General features: G+C 41.9%; 1 protein-coding gene across 1 annotated transcript in view; it reads left to right on the top strand.

Moving 5' to 3' along the window:
* Positions 1-22019, top strand: part of phex (phosphate regulating endopeptidase homolog, X-linked) — a 40175-nt gene extending 18156 nt beyond the window's left edge. The window contains exons 6-22 of the mRNA XM_034214238.1: positions 4498-4566; positions 5230-5346; positions 6162-6245; positions 6494-6636; positions 7022-7115; positions 8757-8885; positions 9127-9228; positions 10004-10081; positions 10259-10362; positions 10530-10588; positions 11149-11203; positions 12226-12293; positions 12393-12523; positions 12846-12911; positions 21014-21118; positions 21207-21283; positions 21464-22019. Of these exons, the coding sequence (XP_034070129.1) occupies positions 4498-4566; positions 5230-5346; positions 6162-6245; positions 6494-6636; positions 7022-7115; positions 8757-8885; positions 9127-9228; positions 10004-10081; positions 10259-10362; positions 10530-10588; positions 11149-11203; positions 12226-12293; positions 12393-12523; positions 12846-12911; positions 21014-21118; positions 21207-21283; positions 21464-21566 (1584 nt within the window). The 3' untranslated portion in view covers positions 21567-22019. The remainder of the gene's footprint in view (positions 1-4497; positions 4567-5229; positions 5347-6161; positions 6246-6493; positions 6637-7021; positions 7116-8756; positions 8886-9126; positions 9229-10003; positions 10082-10258; positions 10363-10529; positions 10589-11148; positions 11204-12225; positions 12294-12392; positions 12524-12845; positions 12912-21013; positions 21119-21206; positions 21284-21463) is intronic.
* Positions 22020-23649: the final 1630 nt, after the last annotated feature.

Raw genomic sequence — 23649 nt, forward strand, 5'->3', positions numbered from 1 at the left:
AGCAGTCTGCATATATTTGGTACCCCTGCTGGTCTCAGAGTGAGACAAACTCATTCAGTTATTGTTCAGTTAAAATTCATTAAATTATGTCTGCCACCTATGTAAGGCTTTACTGATGTGCCACAATAATGTTACCTAATGTTATTGAGTTAAAATATCAATATTGTGGCTTTCCAAGTTAACATTGATTGATATGACTGCGATTAAATCAGCATATACTTCTTTCAGGGGATGCCACCCCTGAAATTCTCCTGCCACCCTCTTGCCACCCCATGAATATTTTTCTAGATCCGCCCCTGTGGTTGTGGCACCCAAGGCGCTGCTCCAGAAGGTTGGTGACTTCATCCTCGAGGTTGACGGCTACTCCATCTCCCCATCTCCTGAAGCCTGCAACCTGGGTGTCATCATCGATTCCACCCTTTCCTTCCACTCCCACGTCAAGTCTGTGACCAAATCTGCCTTTTTCCATCTAAGGAACATTGCAAGACTCCGACCGTCACTCTTGGAGTCGGTTGCCGAAACCCTAGTCCATGCGTCACCTCTCGCTTGGACTACTGCAATGGTCTCCTGTTTGGGGTTCCCAACAAAACCCTGGACAGGCTCCAGTATGTCCAAAACTGTGCTGCTAGGGTACTCACAAATACAAAGCCGTGGTAGCACATCACTCCCACCCTCATCCACCTCCACTGGTTGCCGGTCAAGTCCTGCATATCATTAAAATTACAAGTCCCTCCATGCCCATGCCCCCCAGTACCTATCGGACATCCTTCACCAACATGCCCCTCCCCGGAACCTGCGGTCTTCAGACTCTGGCCTGCTTACCACCCCCCGCACTAAACTGCGAACCTTCGGGGACAGACCCTTCAGTGTGGCAGCCCCCACCCTCTGGAATGCTCTCCCTGCGTAGATCCGCAACATCCCCACGCTTGATGTCTTCAAAAGGGCCCTCAAGACCCATCTGTTTACTAAGGCCTTTGGCCCCCAATCTATTTGTTGTTTTGTCTGTCTGACTGGTTGTCTGACTGCCTTTTGTTTTGTTATGTTTGTTTTGCCCTGTTCTTCCTTGTAAAGCAACCTTGGGTCTCATGAAAGGCGCTATATAAATCCAAGCTATTATTATTACCCGAGTGTCCAAAACATACGGCCTTAGGTCCGATGATACGATAACGAAGTCGATCATGGACATTCTGCCTAGGGTGCTCTGGTACCACGTACACTTATGAGCATCCTTATGTTCGAACATGGTGTTTGTTATGGCCAATCCATGACTAGCACAGAAGTCCAGTAACAAACCACCGCTCCGGTTCAGATCAGGGGGGCCGTTCCTCCCAATCACGCCCCTCCAAGTGCCCACATGTGCGTTGAAGTCTCCCAGCAAGATTAAAGAGTCCCCTTCAGGGGCCCCATACAGGACTCTTTCCAGGGTCTCCAAGAAGGCCGTATACTCTGAACTGCTGTTGGGTGCATAAGCACACACAACAGTCAGAGTTTTACCCCCCATAACCCACAGGCGTAGGGAGGCGAACCCTCTCGTCCACTGGGGTAAACTCCAACAAAGAAGCACCGAACCGGGGGCTTCTGAGTATCCCCACACCCGCCCGGCGCCTCACACCTTGGGCAACTCCGGAGAAGAATCCAGAGAGTCCAACCCCTATCCAGAAGTAAGGTTCCAGAGCCAACGCTGTGCGTAGAGGTGAGCCAAACCAGATCCAACTGGTAACACTCCACCTCCCGCACAAGCTCCTTCCCCCCCAGAGAGATGACGTTCCACGTCCCCAAAGCCAGCTTCTGTCGCCCGGGTCTGGTCCGTCGAGACCCTCTGCTTTCACTGCCACCCTTCTGGCAGCCCACCCGACCCCATCGCTGTTTCCCGTAGGTGGTGGGCCCGTGGGACGGAGAAGCGGAGGTGTTGCCTGCCCTCGTTGCCTTTTCGGGCTGTGCCCGGCCGGGCTCCGTGGCAAGCCCGGCCACCAGACGCTCCGCGACGAGTCCTCCTTCTGGGCCTGGCTCCAAAAGGGGACCCTGGGCTTCCTCCGGGCTGGGTATCCTCACTTCTTAGTTTGTCTTTCATGAGGTTTTCGAACCAATCTTAGTCTGGCCCCTTGCCTGAGACCAATTTGCCATGGGAGACCCTACCAGGAACACAAGGTTCCAGACAACACAGCCCCCAAGTTCATCAGGGCAGACAAACCTCTCCACCACGGTAAGGTGCTGGTTCTTCAGAGAGGAATATCAAATATAAACAATAACAACAAAACAATATACTATGGTATATTGTTTTGTTTGTATTGTTTATATTTGCCCACATGTGCGTTGAAGCAATCTGGATATGGAAAAATAATATAAAAAGTAAAAAATACAACAGGATCCAAAATACTACAGGTATTTATAAGAAAGGAGAAACTGTTTATATTAGCATGGTTTTTATGGATGTTTAACTAATTAAACAGGCTTCAGGCTTGTGTTGCAACACGGACCCGTTAGAGTGGGACACCGGAAGTGAGATTCATTCAGGCTAGCATGACTTGCAGTAGCAACAAGTGTATTCCAGTCTTGTGTTTGAATGTATAATAAAGTGTGGAGTTCCATACTGAACACACCGCCTCCGACTCTCATTCATCGGCTCTACACTGGTGACCCCGACTTTTCCGAGAAGGTTTCTGGAAAATTAACGAACATGGCTGAGCGCGATGTTTTCGTAAAGCTGCCGGAGTTTTGGAGAATGCCGCGGCGGCGTGGTTTGCACACGTGGAGGCGCAGTTCGCCTGCCGACAGGTCCGTGATGGGGACCTGAAATACTACCACGTTGTAGCAGCGCTAGGAGGCTCCATGTCGTCCAGGTTGGTTGGTTTTATCACAGACCCCCCACACCATGGCAAATATGAGGCGATTAAGGCCCTCCTCCTTAAGACATTTAGCGTATCTGCTAAGCAGAGGGCCCGCCAGTTACTTGACATTCAAGGCCTAGGAGACAGCACGCCATCTCAGCTAATGGAGAAAATGCTAAATCTGCTAGGGGGGGAAGATCCCCGGATTTTATTCACGGAGATTTTCCTGCATCACTTGCCTCCCCGGGTCCAGACGGCGCTGGCCAACACGCCTGTCACGGAGCTCCGTGCCTTGGCTGAGGAAGCGGATCGTTTTTTCCTGGCTACACAACAGCCTGGTGCAGAGACGTTAGCCGCGACGCTCAGCGGCCCATCTGCAGTCAAGAAAGCGTGGCGGGGGCAGGACATGGCTGTTTCGAGCCGGCGTGGAGACACCGGAGAGTGCTTTTACCACGCACGTTTCGGGACAATGGCGAATAAATGCATCGCTCCGTGCAGCTACAAACCCCCAGGAAACGGAGGGGCCGGCGCTCAGTAGTGGCCCTGAGCGTCGGCGGCACGTGCAGGCTCCTCTTCGTCAGCGACAGCCTTTCGGGGAGCCTGTTTCTGTGTGACACGGGCGCTCAACAGAGCGTAGTTCCCGCGTCGAGTGAAGACGTCACCCGGGGTGGGCACGGACTGCGATTGACAACGGCTAACGGCGGTCCCATGAGATGGTATACGGTCAGCCGCTGAGGGTTCCTGGGGATTTCCTCCCTAACGCATCGGCTCCCTGGTCAGCATCGACCCAGCGGGCTTTCCTGCAGGACGCCGCTGAGGCCTTTGCTCCGATCCCTACTACTCAGCACGGTACTCAGGTGTCCCGGGTTCCCGCAGAGCTCCGCTCGGCGGGGCACGTGTTCATCTGGCACGATGCGCACAGAGGCCCCCTGCAGCCCCCTTACGATGGGCCTTTCCGGGGCTTGGAGCACGGGGACAAGCACCTGGTGGTCGACCTGGGTGGCAAGGCCGAGCACGTCTCGGTGGACCGGGTGAAGGCTGCTCACCTGGACTTAGACCAGCCGGTGGTGCTGGCTCGACCTCCGCGACGGGGCCGCCCCCCGGCCTCGACCCCTGTCACGGATTTAAGACCTGTTGTTCCGGTCCCTCCCCTTCCGGGGGCCGCACAGGCGGAAGTCACTTTTCCGACTCCCGTGCTCAGGAGTCGTGGGGGTCGGCGTGTCGTTCCTCCCCGCCATGCTGATTTTGTTTATATGTGAATTCTGGGGGGGCTTGTGTGGTGACACGTTATTGGACATAATTCGCCTTCAGGCTTGTGTTGCAACACGGACCCGTTAGAGTGGGACACCGGAAGTGAGATTCATTCAGGCTAGCATGACTTGCAGTAGCAACAAGTGTATTCCAGCCTTGTGTTTGAATGTATAATAAAGTGTGGAGTTCCATACTGAACACACCGCCTCCGACTGTCATTCATCGGCTCTACAATATACTGTATATGTTTTACCTTACAACTAATATTACAATTTTGAAACAACGTAGATAAGAAACTCCACAGGTTCAGCTCCTTACACATTGTTCAAATTGTTATGGCTGCAGCAAAGGTAGAAGATGAAAAAATAAAATTTTAAAAAGCAGCAGAATCTAACATGTGCTCTTTGTCTTTATCTAGCTTGATCAGGAGTACTTGTCTCTGCCCTCCAGGGAAGACTACATCACCAACACTTCCTCCGCCCGGGCGGTGAGTCTCTGCTCCATCTTTCACTTATTTTACTTGTTATTTAAAAACTCTTCTTGCTTGAGTGATACATTGCAGCAGAAAGAGGTTCAGCTGCTTAAAATAAAAACAGTCAATTATGTTTTTTTTTTTTTATCAGAACAATAATTCCTTCCAGACTAAACATTTTCACATATGGTAGATAGTTGTGATGCAGGAAATGAATTGTGGAAAGGCAACAAATGCTGATTGTCTAATAGCTGGCTCATCAGGCCAGAGTAACAAAAAATGGAGCAAAAAAAAGAGTTTTTCATGATATTAGTAGACTATCAATAGGAAAGTACATTTGCTATCCATAGCTAAACAATGTTCTACATTTAGGGTGCAACTAGCAGCTCTCCTTAATATTGTGTAGAAAAATATGATAAATAATTAACATTATGAAGTTAATACAAAAAATAGGCTGTTTTTAATTAGGTTCATGAATAATCACTCTTTTTGTGTAACTATGATCTTGTTAACTATGATGGCACTTTGTCATTTTGTATTTTATTTTGTGCATCTTCGCTGTGCATATGTCCCCATAAAACAGATAATAATAAATCTGCAAAAGAAGTGCAGAAGCCTTTGCTTGATGTCTGATGGCATATCTTTATTTTCTCTCTTTCGCTCTGCTGTTTTCTCCAGTATCGTGCAGCCTTGTTGAGTTTCATGGTGGATACAGCAGTTATGCTGGGCGCTCAGGAGAAAGCAGCACTGACCCAGATGGAAGAGGCTCTTGCCTTCGAGACCAAACTGGCTTATGTAAGAACGTCATGTCAGATACATATAAATCTATTCAATGTTTGGAGATAATTTCATAGTCCATAATGGCACTGGATGTGTTAACTAATGTGTTGTGAAATATGAGAATGATTGATCTACTTTAAGGAAAACTATTAAAGGTCCCCGCTGTACAATAGCTGCCCACTGCTCCTACTAGTTAGGATGGGTTAAATGCCACTGTGTGTGCATGTGTGACCATTAAAAGAGGGTTTCATCCCTCCGATTCTACTATTCTATTACTTTTATACTGTTTTTCATCAATATATTATAGGTCTCAGATATATACAAAACATGTATATTTAGTGTTTGGGTCCAAATACCAAACAGGTCATTGTAGCATCCCATAAACCCCTCTGTTTCAAAAGTGCTGATTCTCTGTCTTTTACTTAAGATAAAAATAAGGTACCACTCCCAACCCCCAACCACGCCCCTCTGTGATATATTTGGTTAAAAAGAACACAATGGTGCTCTAGAAGTAGATTCAGGTGATAAGGTGGGGGGGGGGGGTTACCTTGGTTGGTTATTGGCTAATGGTTGCACAAGCCAAAACAACTTTATGACATCATTAAGTGGCCAAAATCTGATCAGCTAATTTTCAGGTTTTTATATAAATGGATCAGGACAAAAAGTGAGCAAATCTTTTTTCCTGAAACATTCAGAATCTATTTACACAGAGGGGGCACATGTTTATGTATAAAAAAACATGAAAAAGTGGATTTTGCATATTAGGTGACTGTTAAAACATTGTATATAGGATCAGTCATGTCAGTTAAGATTGCTCATTGTGTGTGCAGATCCTGATTCCATATGATAACCGCAACAGTGACAACATGTACAACAAAATGTCGCTCTCTCGCCTGCAGCGCACCATACCACAGGTACTTCAAATACAAACAAACACATAAAGAACACAATCCTTCCAATGTTTCGTAAAACCGAATCACCTGTTTAATGATGTATTTTACATATGTATTTGAATTACTTAACGTGTAAGACAAGCAGTCTTTTTTCTACATGCAAACATGATTTACATCATTATAGGTCTCCCTCAATTTGTATTATTCTGAGTTGTAATGGACTATATGTTATATAAGTAACCTCTACTGGATATCTTCTTTATATGCAGTTTGATTGGCTGAGTTTTGTAAAAGCTGTGATGGACTCTAAAGTTGAACCGGTTCAGTCCATCTCCACCTCTGAGCCTGTCATCGTCCGAGCACCGCAGTACTTTAAGGACCTTGTTATGCTCATTAACAGTACAGATCCTAGGTACCTGCACACACACACACACACACACACACACACACACACACACACACACACACACACACACACACACACACACACACACACACACACACACACACACACACACACACACACACACACACACACACACACACACACCACACACACACACACACACACGAACACGAACAGCAAAACATTTCATATAAATGTGTGACACAAGACTTAGATTGAAACAACGTGGTACAGCAAACAAGGAGGGACTAAGAAGTATCACAGGATAGAACACACACACATACATTTAAACAACCAGATACACCTATATCTCATTATAAGTATATTAGAGTGTATAATGAGATTACATGGCATTATTTAATTAATGTTCATCATCTCTATCTCTTTCCAGGATTGTAGCTAACTACGTACAATGGAGGACAGTTTTTTCCAGCATCTCTTCCCTTAGCCGTCGTTTCCTTTACAGATACCAGGACTATGCACGGGTTGGTACAGAAAGAATTTTCCAAATTCTGTATTGTTTGGGTCATTCTTAAGGGTTTTGAGTTACTGAAAAAATAAATGGGTAGTGTGTGTCTTTAAAAAAGCTAAAACGTTGGCTTGACATCATGCAGATACAGTTGGAAAATGTTGGAGAAATCCCTCTTCATAAAGGATGTTTACAAAATGTTTATACTATGTATACAGGAAGTTTATTCAGATTCAATACTGGTAGTTAAAAGTATGTGCTACTGTACATACTGATCTCTGTACTACAAGACAGAGAACTGGGACATTTATGTGATATTTTGAGTAGTCAATCCGTATACCTTCTTATTAACAGTTTTTCTTTTTTAAACCAGTAAAGAGAATAGTAACTGATGGTTTCGTTTTTGCTTTTTACGAGGTGCTGGACGGAACTCTAGGAAGTAATTTCAAAATGAAAGCCCCCACATGGTAAAGTTTTTGGATAATATTGGAATAACTGTAGAGGAAGTGTAGGGGCTTTCAAGACAGGCTTTTATGTGATATTAATAGTTTAGAAGAAAGGGATATAATCATGGAAGAAACTATTCAGGTGGCGAGAGATTGCAACCTGCTGTCCTTGGCTGTACCTGCATTGTACCAGATGGTGATGGAGGAGGTGAGGATGGACTCGATGATGGAGGTGTAGAAGTTCACCATCATTGACTTTGGCAGGTTACATTTCTTCAGCTGCCTCAGGAAGAACATCCTCTGCTGGGCTTTTTTGGTGAGGGAGCTACATCTGCTCCCGCTTAAGGTCTTGGGAGATGATGTTGACCAGGAAGCGGAAGGACTCTACAGACTTGGGGGTCTGTGATGGTTTCTAGGTGGGACAGGACAAGGCCCTCAAAGGACTTCAAAACCACAGAGGTCAGGGCAACGGGTCTGTCATTCAATCCTGCGGTCCTTGTTTTCTTCGGGACAGGAATGATGGTGGAGGATTTGAAGCTCCTTTCGCTTTGCAACTGCAGTGATGTTGACATTTATGGGAACAGCTGCAGGAATCAACAACAAATAACCAGTTAGAGGGGCATGTCGGCTGGTTAAAGATTGTTTCTCGAGAGATGAGGTGGCAAAAAGTTGTTCATGTTCACACGTTAACCCACTGTTAACATCTCTGACATCTCTGAGTTGGTTCCAGTGCTGATATAGCCTATTGCCACCTTATTCCAAGAGCTTTTGGATGAAGTTTGCAAGAGCTTTTGTTTTGAAATTACTTCTGAGAGTCACCCCCCTGCCCTCCCCTGCTCCATTCATCATCGGACCATTTAGTAAGATAATAAGCAAAACAAAAAGTCGCTGTTGACTGGTTCAAGAAAGAAAAACGATTTGGTTTCTTTTCCATTTACTGGTTCCATGAAGGAAAACAATTGATAGGCCTCCAAGGTACACCAACTAGTTAGATTTTTAAGACAAGCCTACTAAGAGAGCTCCAATTAACTTTATAGCATGGCTTGAACGAAAAAAATGATGATACAAATAGTTTCTTTTGCTCTCAGTCCCAACATTTCCCAACCAGTAAGTAGGCTATTCAGAGGCTGAGACTATACCAGTGAAAGTAAGTGCCATGTGGCGAAAGAGTCAATGTTACCTTTCCTCTCTGTCTCTCACACACCTTCCAGGTTACCAAGGGAACCACCTCTCTGACCCCGCGCTGGGATAAGTGTGTTAACTTTGTCGATAAAACACTTGGTTATGCTACTGGACGCCTCTTTGTCAACAGACATTTCCAGGAAGACAAGAAACACATGGTGTGTATGCTTTAGAAATGACATCATGTCCAACATTGTAGGTCAAGTGATTACATGTTGTATATGTGTAACAGATGTCTGTGTTAAGTGTATTTTGTCTGTGTCTCACATGGAAGTGATGTCAGACATTTAAAGTGTTGTCATCTGTGTCAATCTGGGTTTGGGTTAATGTGGCAATAAGACCAAGAGCAGTATTTTTGGTAAACGTCCTTGAGTTAATGCGTTTGTGTTTGTTTCTCAGATGGAAGAGTTGATCAAGGGCATTCGCTGGGCGTTCATTGACATGCTGGAAAAGGAGAATGACTGGATGGATAAACCAACCAAGATGAAAGCAATAGAAAAGGCAAGAACAACTTTTTCCTCTGTCCCATCTCAGTCTAGCAACAGTCCACTGCCATTGTAATAATCTGCTGTGCTTCCCTCTTATTTGCTCTCTGTTCTAAATTGAACTTCCCAAATAAAGATATCTAGCTCTAAGCTGTACTCAATTGTTTTTGCCACTTAGGGGCAGCACTGTCTCCCAGGCAAAATATCTGTCACATTAGCTGAGCAAATGTTTGACTTGCTTTACCAGACAGTCACTCATTCTGTGTGCCTGGTGTTTTTTACTGGGCAGCGTACAGTGGATTTATCAATGTTTTTTTATATGTTTATCAAACATAAATTGGACGTAGCGCTCAAACAATCATACTAAAATGACGGGCATTTTTGTGTGTGTTTGTATATGTATGTGTATCTGATTTTCAATTATTAAGTAAAGCAACGTACTGTACAAAGACCTTTGTTCGTAGAGGAGAGTTGACTTTTAAATGGTACTTTCAAGCTGTACGGTTCTGCTTAAACCAACACACCCCTGATTCACAAATCTGTTAGGTCAATATTAAAACATTAAAAAATAATCAGTTTCACCGTGGGCTTTTTTTATTGATCACAAGGATGTGAGATTTGTAGTGACCTAAAATCGAACATCATTGCATTTAGATTCTATATCTTTAGTGTTTACACTGTCTCCAATTTGTTCTGTGGTTAAACCGTTGCAGGAAAATATTGTGTTAAGACATTGGCTATGACGCTAAACATGTGTTTAAACTCTCCACTCACTATCTTTTTCTATCAAGGCACATGCAGTCCTGGCTAAAGTTGGCTACCCCGAGTTTATCTTGAACGACACCTACCTCAATGAGGACCTAAAGCAGGTTTGTAAAGCAGTTCTGAAAGCTAGTTGTGTTTTAAAAATCAGTTAGGAAGAACAAACATGGTCTCCTAGCAATAATTGAGAGAGGCTGTTCTAAAAAAAGGTCAAATTCTGGTGTAATATTTGCAGAAAAGTACAGTTTCTTCATAGTGTGTATTTGCATTTGTGTATTTTTTAGCTGAAATACAGTGAGAAAGACTTATATGGGAATGTGATGCAGACGTTGAAGTACTTTGTCCAATCTGATCGGGCCTTACTCCGAAAGGCCGTCCCACGAAAAGAGTGAGTGTGACTCTGTGAACTTGCTGTGTGACTTTTTACATTTGCTGTCATGTCATAATGGTTGTGTGTGTGTGTGTGTGTGTGTGTGTGTGTGTGTGTGTGTGTGTGTGTGTGTGTGTGTGTGTGTGTGTGTGTGTGTGTGTGTGTGTGTGTGTGTGTGTGTGTAGGTGGTTTACAAACCCAACAACTGTGAACGCCTTCTACAGTTCCTCCACGAATCAAATCAGTAAGATTGAATATGATTGATTATTGACATATTTAATTTAATTACTTAATGCCTGTCTTCTGAACCTCTGTCAGGAACGATGACGGTGCACTGCATTTCAGTGATTTCAAGTATGTATCTGCTTATGATACATTTTTGGGGTGTATAATTTCTTCAAAATGGCAAGTAAGCATTTCAGTGTCAGAAGGAAGACAGTGAATTGGGGTTAAAAACATGTTGAACTAAAAGGGATGACGTGAGGACTGCTTTTTATAACATGTCAAGTCTGATCTGATTTATAATAGTTACTCTTTTGATGAATCACACTTTTAATTAATAAATAGCTGTGCCTCACACAGGCTGATGTAGAAAAAAGGTTGTCTGGGCGCCCAGATAGCTTACCTGAAAGTGGGCTGACAACTTCTAATCCATCCTGTTTCTCTTTGCTGCAAGCGATCCCCTTTCGCTCTCTCCTTTTCCAGTCTATATGTCCTATATAATAAAGGCAAAAGGCAATCCATAAAGTCTTCGGAAAATGAAAAGAGCAAAAAGAACAACATCATTTTGATCTTCTCTTTTAGGATTTCCTGCTGGAGAGCTTCAAAAACCCTTCTTTTGGGGTAGAGAGTATCCAAGGTGAGAATGAAATAATACGACATGCTCTACTTATAGATATAGATAAGCCACATGATGCTTTTGATTAAGGAGCAAAGTGAGCAAAGTTAAATGAACGTACTGGAAGAAAGCCAAAGGGAAGACTACTACAACACCACAGTACTTTCAGTATGCAATGAAAGATACAGTATGTCCAAAATGTGGACGATTCATTTGTTTGTCATCCAAAGACTAAAGCTATTCGAATCTAATCTTTAAGAAAGTTCAAGCTAATTTTAGAAAATTGAATATAAAGTTGCGAGAAATATACACATAGAACTGGATATAGCACTAGAGTATAGGCTGTAGCTAACGTGAGTTATACGGAGTTTACACAAAACAATATATAAACTATCAATCCCAAAAATACTCTTTTTATATAACTTACTTAACATATTTAACAGACATAAAAGAAGACTATTTTTGTAGTAATTTAACCTACCAAGAATGCAAAAGAAGGGTTGAAGCAGATTGTAATCATCATAAACCATGTGGCTGTCCTGCTCACATTTGGCTTCCTAACTTAGTCACATGATACATTGGTCACATGGTGGACTTCATTCCAAATTATCTGCTGCCAACAGGGGGAGACATATCTAAAACATAAATAATAATGTCCTGATGAGGACATAAAATTACAATTAACAAGCCAAGAGGATGCCAAAATAGTTGCATCATGATGCCAATTTAAAAAAAGTCTGAATTAATGCGTTATCATTCAGCCAACAATATATACCAATTATTTTATGGATACCAATTAAGTATAAAGCACATTTTGACAGTATACGTTTGGATGTTATATGTTAATATGAAGTGCATTAGTATGTGATTTCAAGCAATAGTTTATTTAATAGTCTTTCTCTTTGCAAACCATTTAAATCATCCTGTCCTGATTTTCATTTGAATTATGTTGTCACACATTTTTAAAATGCTGTTGTGACTCATTCTACTTGAAAAGGGAGCTAAGGAGGACTAAAGTTAATCCACTTTTCATCTGTTTCCAGATCTTTAAGCTACGGTGCCATCGGGGTGATAGTAGGACATGAGTTAACACACGGCTTTGACAATAACGGTAAATACTGATTGACAAGAATGACCTTAAACATCAATATCAGAGATTTTTGACACAGCTGTTGGGATTTTGTTGTGTTTGATCCCTTTTCATGAACAGGTCGCAAGTATGACAAAAATGGCAACCTTCACCAGTGGTGGAGCAACTCCTCTATAGACGCCTTCAATGAGCAGAGCCAGTGTATGATTGACCAGTATAATGCCTACCATTGGAAGGAGGCAGGACTTGATGTAAGATTTTGACTTTACAACAGTAAAATAAGCTACTAAGTAACTTTTTTTAAATCCCTGGAAATATTAAAATACATTTAAATAATGACAATGTAAAAAATATTCTTGCCTAATGCAGTTTGACACTTTACAGGCTCTGTTGAGTGTGTGTATTCAGTGTATTTTTAATTTTAATTGTGGCATATTAATTGAGTTTATTAGTCAACATTACACAGTTGAGAGTCCTGATTTAGAATTTACTTTAATGATTATAACTTTTGTAATCACTTGGAGAAGGATAAAGTTATGAAAATCAGTGCATTGTGGATGTTTTGTTGTGCAGGTGCGGGGCAAGAGGACTCTGGCAGAAAACATAGCAGACAATGGAGGAATGAGGGAGTCTTTCAGGGTAGGATTTTTTTCCTTACACTCATGCGCTTCTCTTAAAGGGGACCTATTATGCAAAATCCACTTATTCATGTCTTTTATACATAAACATGTGTCCCCTTTGTGTAAAGAGATTCTGAAAGTTTCAGGAAAAAACATTTGCTCACTTTTTGTCCTTATCCATTTGTATAAAAATCTGTCTGAAAATGAGCTGATCACTGCCACTTTATGATGTCATAACGATTTGTCGGCTTGTGTAACCATTAACCAATAACCAATCAAGATAACCTTATCACCTGAATCTCCTCCTAGAGCACCATTGTCTTCTTTTTAACCAAATATCTCGCAGAGGGGCGTGGGGAGTGGCTCCTTATTTTCATCTAAAGTAACAGACAGAGAAGGCTTCTCAATTTTCTAATTTCCCCTCCTCGACTCCCCTCCTCGACTCCCCTCCCCGACTCCTATCCTTATGTCTTAGTCCCGCCCACAGGAGATGCGAGCGGAGGAGTCGAGGAGGGGAACCGTGGAGAGAGGAGTGGAAGCAGCAGGCGTAATGAGAAATCCTCTCCTCTGGGCGGTTATTTTAAAGAGACGTCCATTAATGATGACAGGAGGCACAGCAGCACTCTGTCTGATGGACAGATGTGTTCATGACAACTTATATATTTACTTTTAATTCATTCACAGGGCGGTATAATGAGACAATAACAGGCTACAGATGCGGACATATACAGACTGGATTTCCCCCCCTCTCTGGTCGCTGAAATGGGGAATTGAAATTATGGGTCAAAAGTTGTATTTACAAGTATAAAAAGTAATCATAGGACACCAAACCAAATGAGACCTGTTTTTCCGCCGCATCTACGCACTGTACAACACGCACCTACACACAGTAGGCTACAACACACACCTACACACTGTACAACACACACCTACACACTGTACAACACGCATCTACAGCTCCTAAAGCATATAATATATGTCAGGATACAGTCGTTGTTTTTGTTTTTTTATGTGAAGCACTAAATTGTTTTAGAAAATATCGACTCTTGTTGTATATATCTGCTAAACTAAAGCAGTGCTTCTCAGGGTGCATTCACACCTAATAGTCCGCTTCTCTGGTGCGCACCAGGGGCCTCATTTATAACGCCTTGCGTAGGATTCACGTGGGAAGGTTGCTTACGTAGTACAAAGCAAAAAAATAGCTACAGAAATGTTCCGACATTTTCCCATTCACAAAACATTGCGTACCGGCGAGGGAAGTGCGTACGGCACTTCCTACGCCTGTTTCCCTTTATAAATCACAATCAACTCGAAATGCGGCGCAGCTTTTTCGGGCTTCACGTAACACCCATATTTGCCTATAAATAGTCAAAGAAACGCCCATTCATTCATTCATTCATTTTGACTGACTGCATGAAGAAGATCGCAGGAAATGATGACAGAACTGCTAAAAAAGACATCTCACACCGTGTCAGATTTTGGTTATTTTGGGGAGTTCGAGATAAATCATATTGTTTGGTGGATGCAGTTTGAATCAGAGTAGCAGCATGGAGGTCGGATCGTCACCAAAATAAATAAATAAGTTGTCCGAAAAAGGTTAATGACAAAAAAAATACACATAGCCTTCCTCAGGCAGTGTGTTTGTACCAAGCGGCAAACTCTGGGGAAGAGCCGGGACGCCAATACGGAAGTGCCACACACTGCAGTGCATATATTGGCCGATAGGCGATGGCTGCAGAAAGGAGCAATTTCCATAGACCCCCATGTTAAAATGCCCAACTTTAAAGCAGAAAAAAACATGTTTCTACCCCTGGCTGCAATACATATTATAATGAATATAGTTAGATTCCACCTTCATGATTATGGATCTGTGAGTGAATTGTTTTCTAACACGACCCTTTTATTTATATTAGGTCTTAAAGTTTTTGCATAAATTAGGGCGTAGTCACATTGAGTGACAGCTCTGTCAAGTGACTGCTGCTGCTAGCTTCTTGTCTCTCTGCTAGCTGCTCCGTGAAGCTACAGGGACTCTGCCTGCTCAGTTCATCCAGGGAACACAACTTGAAGCCGGCCGTGTTTGTTTGTTCTTCATGCTTATATATCGGACTATTGTGACTCGCTCTGCGGTTGAAACAGACAGTGCATGAATGCGGTTTTGCGGTAAGTGAAATTCGAGTACTTTATTTATGTGTTAATGATTTTTAATCAGCTACGTAATGAATGTTAAGGCTTGGGTTAGCGTGTAAGCGAGTGGTAGCTACATCAGTGCTAACGATGCTAATCGTAGCCTCCAAGTTAAAATCATAGACTATAAATATAAAGGTTTAAACGAAATAGACAAGTGTTATGCGTTAAGTGGGATAATACTGTTGAACAAACGGCTTCTGTTTGAGGTTGATAAAATATGGTCATCCTTGTAACTTAGAGAGATATTTTATTATGTAGGTAGGAACTGTATGCATCGCTAAGGTTAATTTAAATTGGCTATGCTCAAGTATGTAGACAAGCTAATGTCGAAGTAGTGTATGTGAAATCAACCTCACAATAATATGTGTGTATATTACAATTATTAATGTCATATTTCAAGATGATTACTTAGATATTACAATATGGTTGGTTGAGCTGGAGTTCATTATTGAGCTTACACGTTAACGTCACAGTCATCTGAAGAACAAACCCAAACCTTGTTGTTTTTATTAATTGCATTACCAAATTGGTATAAAATAAACAGTAAGCATTGGTAACACAACTTCCAAAGTTACAGTAAAATAAAAAGGACCCTGAATCGGACAATACACAATCCAACATGTTCAACAGAAGAGAATCAGTACACATGGTACTTTACATATATATCGGTTTGTTTAAAGTGTCCAGGTGATGCAGACAGGCTGGACCAGAGAGTGAGAGACAGAACTGGACTCCTCACAGCAGTGAACTTCAGCACAGGTACAAAGACTATTTTGTTCATACTGTACAAAGAATCAAGAAAGATATTGGTTTAAATAAATGAAGTAGACTTTAATACACTGATATACATTCCATTAAACAATACTAAATACTAGATCACCTACACATCAGTTAATTTGAGGGTTTTTTCCATGCAAAAAGTTACATTTAGATCTTAACAAGCAATATGACTTTGTCAGCTTTCTAATTTAATGTATTGAAGGCAAAGATATTTAACACATAGTGAGAACTGCTACTATTTATCTCTCAATATTGTCTGTAAAAAACGTGGTAAAAGTTATTATTTCAGTGAGACAACAGAGCAAGCTTCTACAGTTGCACTACGTTTTGATAACAGTTAAATATTATTTTGATAATAACATATATTTCAATGTTGATGAACTTCATACTGTTCATTCATAATCTGATTGTCTTTGTAGCTCACTGTTGAAATAAAAAAAAAACATTACAATTACAAAATAATTATATCTACCCTAAACACACAAACACACTGCTTTCATAAATAACACACTTGTTCTGCAATGATATGTTTTATGTTTCCTGTAATTTTTGTTAGGAAAGGACATGCCTGAAAGACACAACATTTTCTCCTTCTCTCAATTCAATTCAATTCAAAACCTTTATTTATCCAGGTAAAATCCCATTGAGATCAATGATCTCTTTTTCAAGGGAGACCTGCAGCAGTAGGTTCCACAAGAAGACATAAACAACAGAACAACAAAAGGACATCATACAGCAAAATGTACAGGGATTACAATTTACATATTTAACCACAACCACAAGTACAGGTACCAACAGCATCTGATTTTGTAGCATCCAACCGAGCTTTAAAAACATGTAGTGGTACTAGCTTGGTAATTTTCCATTCTTTTTGCAGACTGTTCCATGTTAGTGGAGCTGCACATCTAAAAGCTTTCTTCCCTAAGACAGTCCTAGCACTTGGCACATTTAATAAAACCACAGCATGCGATCTCAGGCAATAAGTACTTTCAATTCGCAGAGAGATCAGGGAGCAGATATAAGATGGTAGTTTATCCAACATGGCTTTGTAAATGAAAAAGTACCAGTGACTGAGCCTCCGTACAGTAAGTGATGGCATAACCGCCTTGGTATACAGGGTACAGTGATGCGTAAGTGCTTTACAATTTGTCAAAAATCTCAGTGCACTGTGATACGCAGCATCTAACTTGCTCAGGTAATTGGCAGGTGCATTCATATATAACAAATCACCATAATCCAGCACAGGTAAAAAGGTCACAGTGACTAGCCTTTTCCTGGCCTCAAGCGAGATGACCCTCTCTGAGGGTCAAGAAGAACATCCAAGAGGAACATTAAAAGCTGATGTTATGAGATTTTAAGACTAGTACAGGACATTCACTAAGAAACTACTTTTATTGTGAAAACACAGTCAGCTGATCGAATTTACCTATTTCCACATCTACACTCCATCAGCTGATTATTTCTATTTGCCTCGCTTTATGAGCTTCACATCGCTTGTGCCTTGTACCGCAGAGTTTGCAACATCACAAATAAATGGGGCCAATCTTCAGTCAGATGTGAATGTGTAATCTAACATTTTCAGTAAGAATAATGGACAAAAGGAGTGCAAATACAATTTATTGAAATGTGAACCAAAAGTTAATCAAACATGTTTTAAATAAAAAGCACATATGGACAGAAGGTGTAAACCTACTAAATGTATAAGTAAACACATTTAGTCAAATAAAGTGACAGACTAGGCCTGTGCAGTTTGTATCAGCTTTGCCCAGCATGGGCTCCTCCATCAGGCCTGGTCCTCCTCGCTGATGAAAGACCCTCAGTCCTCTCCAAACCAACAGACAGGACGTCCATCACACGGAGGTTTCTCCCTGAAGTCTCTGCAGCTCTCTGGACACCACGCTGTCTCAATCCGTCCACACTGAATATGAGAGGGGGAAAATGAAAATAATAAATGCTTTAGACAATAACAAATATAAAGTTGACTGTTGAGTTGCTCAGATTTTTTAGATTGTCAATACTATTACTTTATAATATCTCAGGTTAAGAGGCACATTCAAATAAAGATTGGTCTTTAAATGCATTTTGTCTTTTGGATTGTTTGTCTAAAGTCAAGGATCTACGTAGAACTGGTAGGCCTACTTAGTTGTAATGGTACAGTCTGGTTATTATGCTGTTTGGAGGAGGCCTCACAGGTAAGAGCACTAACTAGCTACCATCACATGTACCTTAGCTTGATTTGAATGTATTAAACATATAATTAAGTGATATCATAATATAAATAACTAATGTCATGCAAACATATTAATATTTGCTTGATTCCAGTGTTGAATTTAGCACAATTGCATACACACGTTAAGGGATTTTAAGATTCTGAAGTATTATGCTAAAAACTCAATAACTTAGATTATTATTTATAGTTTTGCTGAATAGTTTCATGTCCGCTTACCTTAGAAACGTAAAATGCGACGGCAGTGTGCAGATGGGGAGCATGTTAGCTTAGCTTGGTAGCTTCAGCTAGCTCTGGAACTTCCAGCTCGGTGGCAGGAGGTCCCGCCTCGGGTCCACCTCTTTGCCCTTATTTGGAGCAGGCGGGAGATGAACTCTGACGTCACTGTCGAGCCGTTAGTGGCCGACTCCGCCTACTAAGGGACGGGTGGCGCAGTGGTCTGTGCATCCGATCATCAGATCAAGGGGGAGTGCTGGGGAACTCCAGTTCGAAACCCGCTCCTGCCGCCACTGCGTCAGGCCGTTGTGTCCTTGTGCAAGACACTTCACCCGGATTTGCTCCTGTGGGTATTGTCCACAGTACATGTATAATACCAATGTGTACTTGTAAAAGCGCCTCGATGACCTCGAGGCGTGAAGATGGACGGTGTGGCGCAGTGCGCTGTGCAATGATCATCAGATCAAGGGGTGAAACCCGCCGCTGCTGCGTCTGTATCCTTGGGCAAGACACTTCACCTGAACTTGCTCCTGTGGGTATTGTCCACAGTATCTGACCATTGCATATATGATATATGTGTAATGTGTGTATATGTAAAGCGCTTTGAGTCATTGAAAAAGCGCTATAATAAATGGAAGGAATTAATTAATTAAGGGCTTCTCGGCAACTCTGCAGAATCCTATGGGTGACGTCACAGACCATACGTCCATTTACATATACAGTTTATGGTTTGTTCCGGGGACAGGAGACACCCCCTTGATGAGAAACTCTAAGAAATGCTCGGGGAATCCCTCCGGAGTGGAGTCATGACGACTGGATCTGAATAATTTTTTTGTATTTGGTGGTTTGTGTTCCAGCTTTCGATCATCAACTATATATCCATAATCCACCAGTTAAAGGAAATACAACTAATGTGTTGTGTTATATTAGCTGTACAATTTACCACATATGGTGTTCTTAGTTTCCATACCTCCTGTGTTTTACGAGCGACTTATCAAGTCTTGGCAAACGGCATAAAACACGATTAAACGTGATAGTATATAAAACCATGCTCCTATCTACAACCTATAGAAATGCAAAACGGCGTCAGTTTAGACTTAATTCTGTCCTCCTGCTTACCGCATCATTTATGAGAAAACATTTCATAACATTAACACAACATATTTGAGGTGGTTTTAAATATCCGTATTTATTTATTTCTCCAAGTTATGTTTGTGTGTGCACTGAGGAGTCTCAAACAGGCGTTTGTTAAATCATTTTAAGATTGGCTTTAATCAATTTGTGAAAATGAATTCATATATGATAAATGAGAGGTAACATTTTATTTATGGTATTATTTCTAGAACACAACCACACACTTGTAAAAACAGAGAAGAACCAGTTAAGCACCAGAAAAGCACAAGAACAGATCTTGTACCCTTGGTGGTTCTAGAAACATGTAATATAACATTTTATATTGAATTTATTGTACTATGATTATTTTTGTAATCATGGTATTTTTTTAATTAACCTTTTTATTAATCTCACGTACCCCATGCAGTACCCCAACGTACCCCCAGGGGTCAGCGTACCCCCATTTGAGAATCACTGAACTAAAGCATACAAATAAAGAGAGTAATGTAGGCCTGTTATACTGAGTGATATATATTATACACACTGCTCTGCTTTCTGCACGGACCTCACAGCTGTTCTCACTGTTTTCATCAGGTCGCGATGAAAACAGTTAATACAATAATATCCAGGGGATGCATGCAGAGCTGTCATTGATAAGTCCGGCCGTGCGTCACGACTCTTTGAAACATCACTGTTGCCGGAAATACATCCGTGGTGGAGCCATGGAGGAACCATCAGTGTATCCTCGGTTATAGCTCCTCCAGAGAGCCTCCTCGATGCCCGATGCTCGGTCCTCGATGTGCATTTAGAGAAATTAGATGTCCTTCAACATGGAAATCCATTTCCGGGTCACTACCAGAGGACCGAGGAGGGGAAATTAGAGAATTGAGAAGCCTTCAGGGAATCAGCACTTTTGAAACAGGGCTGAAACAGAGGGGATTATGGGATGCTACAATGGGTGATCTGTTTGGTATTTCGAGCCAAACTCTTCAGAGACATGTTTGTATATATCTGAGACCTATAATATATTGTTGAAAAATAGTATAATAGGGGACCTTTACATTTTTTTTTTTGTTATTGCGAACATTTTGTTATTTTCTATGGAAAACCATAGCTGTCATTTAGGTTGTATTGCATTCAAGTGTGCTAGTAATCCTGGATGAATACCATTAACTTGAGGCTGAAGCTTTTATTTGTTTTTGCTTATTATTAATTTAGTATGTGTTTTATATTGGCTAACTGTATTATTTGATGTACTGTCACTTATTACAGTACATTCACGGAAAATCAGATTAGAATTTTGTATTTAAAACATGTGATACACTTTCGTGGTCTTGTGTAAGAAAAGCAAAAATCCTCCCACATATACATCAACATATATTTACAAAAAGTAAAGAAAGAAAGTCCTAACCCTAATCATCTGTATAGTCCTACAACATTAACAATCTAAAAATCTCATTATTGCGATATTAAGTTAAGGATACAGAACTGCCTGTTTTTGACACCTCAAAATATCCTTTGCAAGAAAGTATTCGTTAAAAATTCTCATGTCATGTTAAGAAGCCCAGGAGAGGAAATGTCTTTATATTTGTGTGCAGGCGTACAGGCGCTGGGTGGATGAGAGCAGAGGGGGTGAAGAGGAGCCTCTGCTGCCTGGAGTCGGACTGAACAACAACCAACTGTTTTTCCTGAGCTACGCACATGTATGAACAATAAGACTTCTTCTTACTTCTGGTGCGGAAAGTGAAGTACACATAGAATATGAAATAATCTATACAATGTTTTCTGTAGGTGAGATGTAACTCATACAGACCAGAAACAGCCAGGGACCAGATTCAGACTGGTTCTCACAGTCCACCAAAATACAGGTGAGCATACACACACACACACACACACACACACACACACACACACACACACACACACACACACACACACACACACACACACACACACACACACACACACACACACACACACATACATATATATATTCAAACACTGATTGATGCACACAATCCTTAAAACCTGACAATTTTTACCTGCAGGGTAATCGGAGCAATGAGTAACTTTGAGGAGTTTCGGAAAGCGTTCAAATGCCCCGAGCCATCAGTAATGAACAGAGGTGCAAAGTCTTGCAGAGTGTGGTGACCTTTGACCTCAGCTTGACCCTGAAACAGGCCAAAGCTTTCAGCTGGACATCTGACAAAGAGCTTGATGATGCTGGACTTAGCCAACACAGTTTACATGATGTTGTGGCTATGTGAAAATAAAGAGTTAACAGAAAAAGTACTCTTGCGTTTAGCGTTAAAGTGGGTGCGTGTGTGAGTTTGTGTGTGTGTGTGTGGGTGGGGGTGGGTGTGTGCGTGTGTGTTGGGTGTGTTTACTGTGATGCATCTCAGTTCCGCCTTGGTTTCTTTCATCCCTTTCATGTGTCAGACATTTGTATTCACTCTGGAAAAGTTCAGCCTGAGGCAAATTAACTCACTGCTCTCTCCATTAGTCAGAAATGTAAAGGATACATGTCATGACATGTTTTTTTTATTTTTTAATAAACCCAATGTTCAGGTTTTTATGATATAATGATTAAAATACAGAATATTATCTCTCTATTGTTTTTTTTTTACATATATCTGACAACATTTTCATAGTCTAGTATTTTAAGAGCACTACGGAGCCCCTAAAGGTTCATCGGAAAAAAAAGAGAGAGAAAGTATCTCATTCGCACAACAGACTTTCTAGTGCAGCACCAGCGCGCAAAGTATGGAAAGCCAAGTGTGCCACTATTTGCGCGTATATTCGCGAGTTTTTACCCAAAAAAAAACGGGCAAAATAAACTGCTGAATAGTGGCTCACTTGGCTTTCCACGTGTGTGTGTGTGTGTGTGTGTGTGTGTGTGTGTGTGTGTGTGTGTGTGTGTGTGTGTGTGTGTGTGTGGTGTGTGTGTGTGTGTGTGTGTGTGTGTGTGTGGTGTGTGTGTGGGTGTGGTGTGTGTGTGTGTGTGTGTGCGTGCGTGCGTGCGTGCGTGCGTGCGTGCGTGCGTGCGTGCGTGCGTGCGTGCGTGCGTGCGTGCGTGCGTGCGTGCGTGCGTGCGTGCGTGCGTGCGTGCGTGCGTGCGTGCGTGCGTGCGTGCGTGCGTGCGTGCGTGCGTGCGTGCGTGCGTGCGTGCGTGCGTGCGTGCGTGCGTGCGTGCGTGCGTGCGTGCGTGTGTGTGTGTGGCCTAGCATTACTATACTTGTGGGGACCTAAATCTGTTTACCCAGTCACGTGTGGGGACTCGCCTCCCTTATGGGGACAAATTGGAGGTCCCCATGAGGGGAATCATTAATTTTAGGGTGAAGACTTGGTTAGGGTAAGGTTTAGGGTTAGGCATGTGATGGTTATGGTTAAGGTTAGGATAAGTCTCCAGGAAATGCATATAAGTCAATGTAATGTCCCCTGAAGTGATGTATACATGGTGTGTGTGTGTGTGTGTGTGTGTGTGTGTGTGTGTGTGTGTGTGTGTACACAGTGAAGGAAGTGTGTAAAAGGCACAGCTCTTTGTGCGCTGGTGCTTCTCTTCTCAGAGGCTGAGTTACACGTCCCGCTGCCTCCTGGAGCTGCAGCGATTTCAGGAAGTGAATGAGGTTTTCCTCCTATAAAACAGCTGTGGGCAGCAAATACTGTGAGAGTCACGGACATAGATCAAGGCAGACTGGTTTACAGACTCTCCTGTTTTGCCAATCCAGTGCTTAAACAAATAGCTCTACACCCCTGGCTGAAATGTCCTTAAAATGAAGTCTGAGTTCAAAATATATCTCAAATAATGTATGCACTGCCTTTTCCCTACATAAACATAACAGTCTGCAATGATTTTTTTTTTCATGAACCTTTAGGTGCTCCGTAGAGCACTAATACTTTTGACTCAACTAATTCCATTTGAATTTATCTATCTGTGTCTTTGTAAAAAAGTTCCACCATTGAACACATTTCTCAATGATAAATTACTAAATTATTATTCAAGATGGCTGCAACTGATTTTTTGTCAACAGACAAATTGTTTCTTTATTATGATAAATGTGATTTTGGTTCACTTTGTTGCTGTTTGATTGTACATAACACTTGAGTTTCTAATAAAAAAGAGACATTAGACTATTCCTCCTTGTAAAATGGTTGTGATTAATAAGGTGAGTTTGAAAATGTGTGTATTAAGGAGACTTGGAGCATGCAAGGTGACACAGTGGGAGGAGGGTGC

Source organism: Gymnodraco acuticeps, unplaced genomic scaffold (genome assembly GCF_902827175.1).
Source record: "Gymnodraco acuticeps unplaced genomic scaffold, fGymAcu1.1, whole genome shotgun sequence".
Classification (NCBI taxonomy): Eukaryota; Metazoa; Chordata; class Actinopteri; order Perciformes; family Bathydraconidae; genus Gymnodraco; species Gymnodraco acuticeps.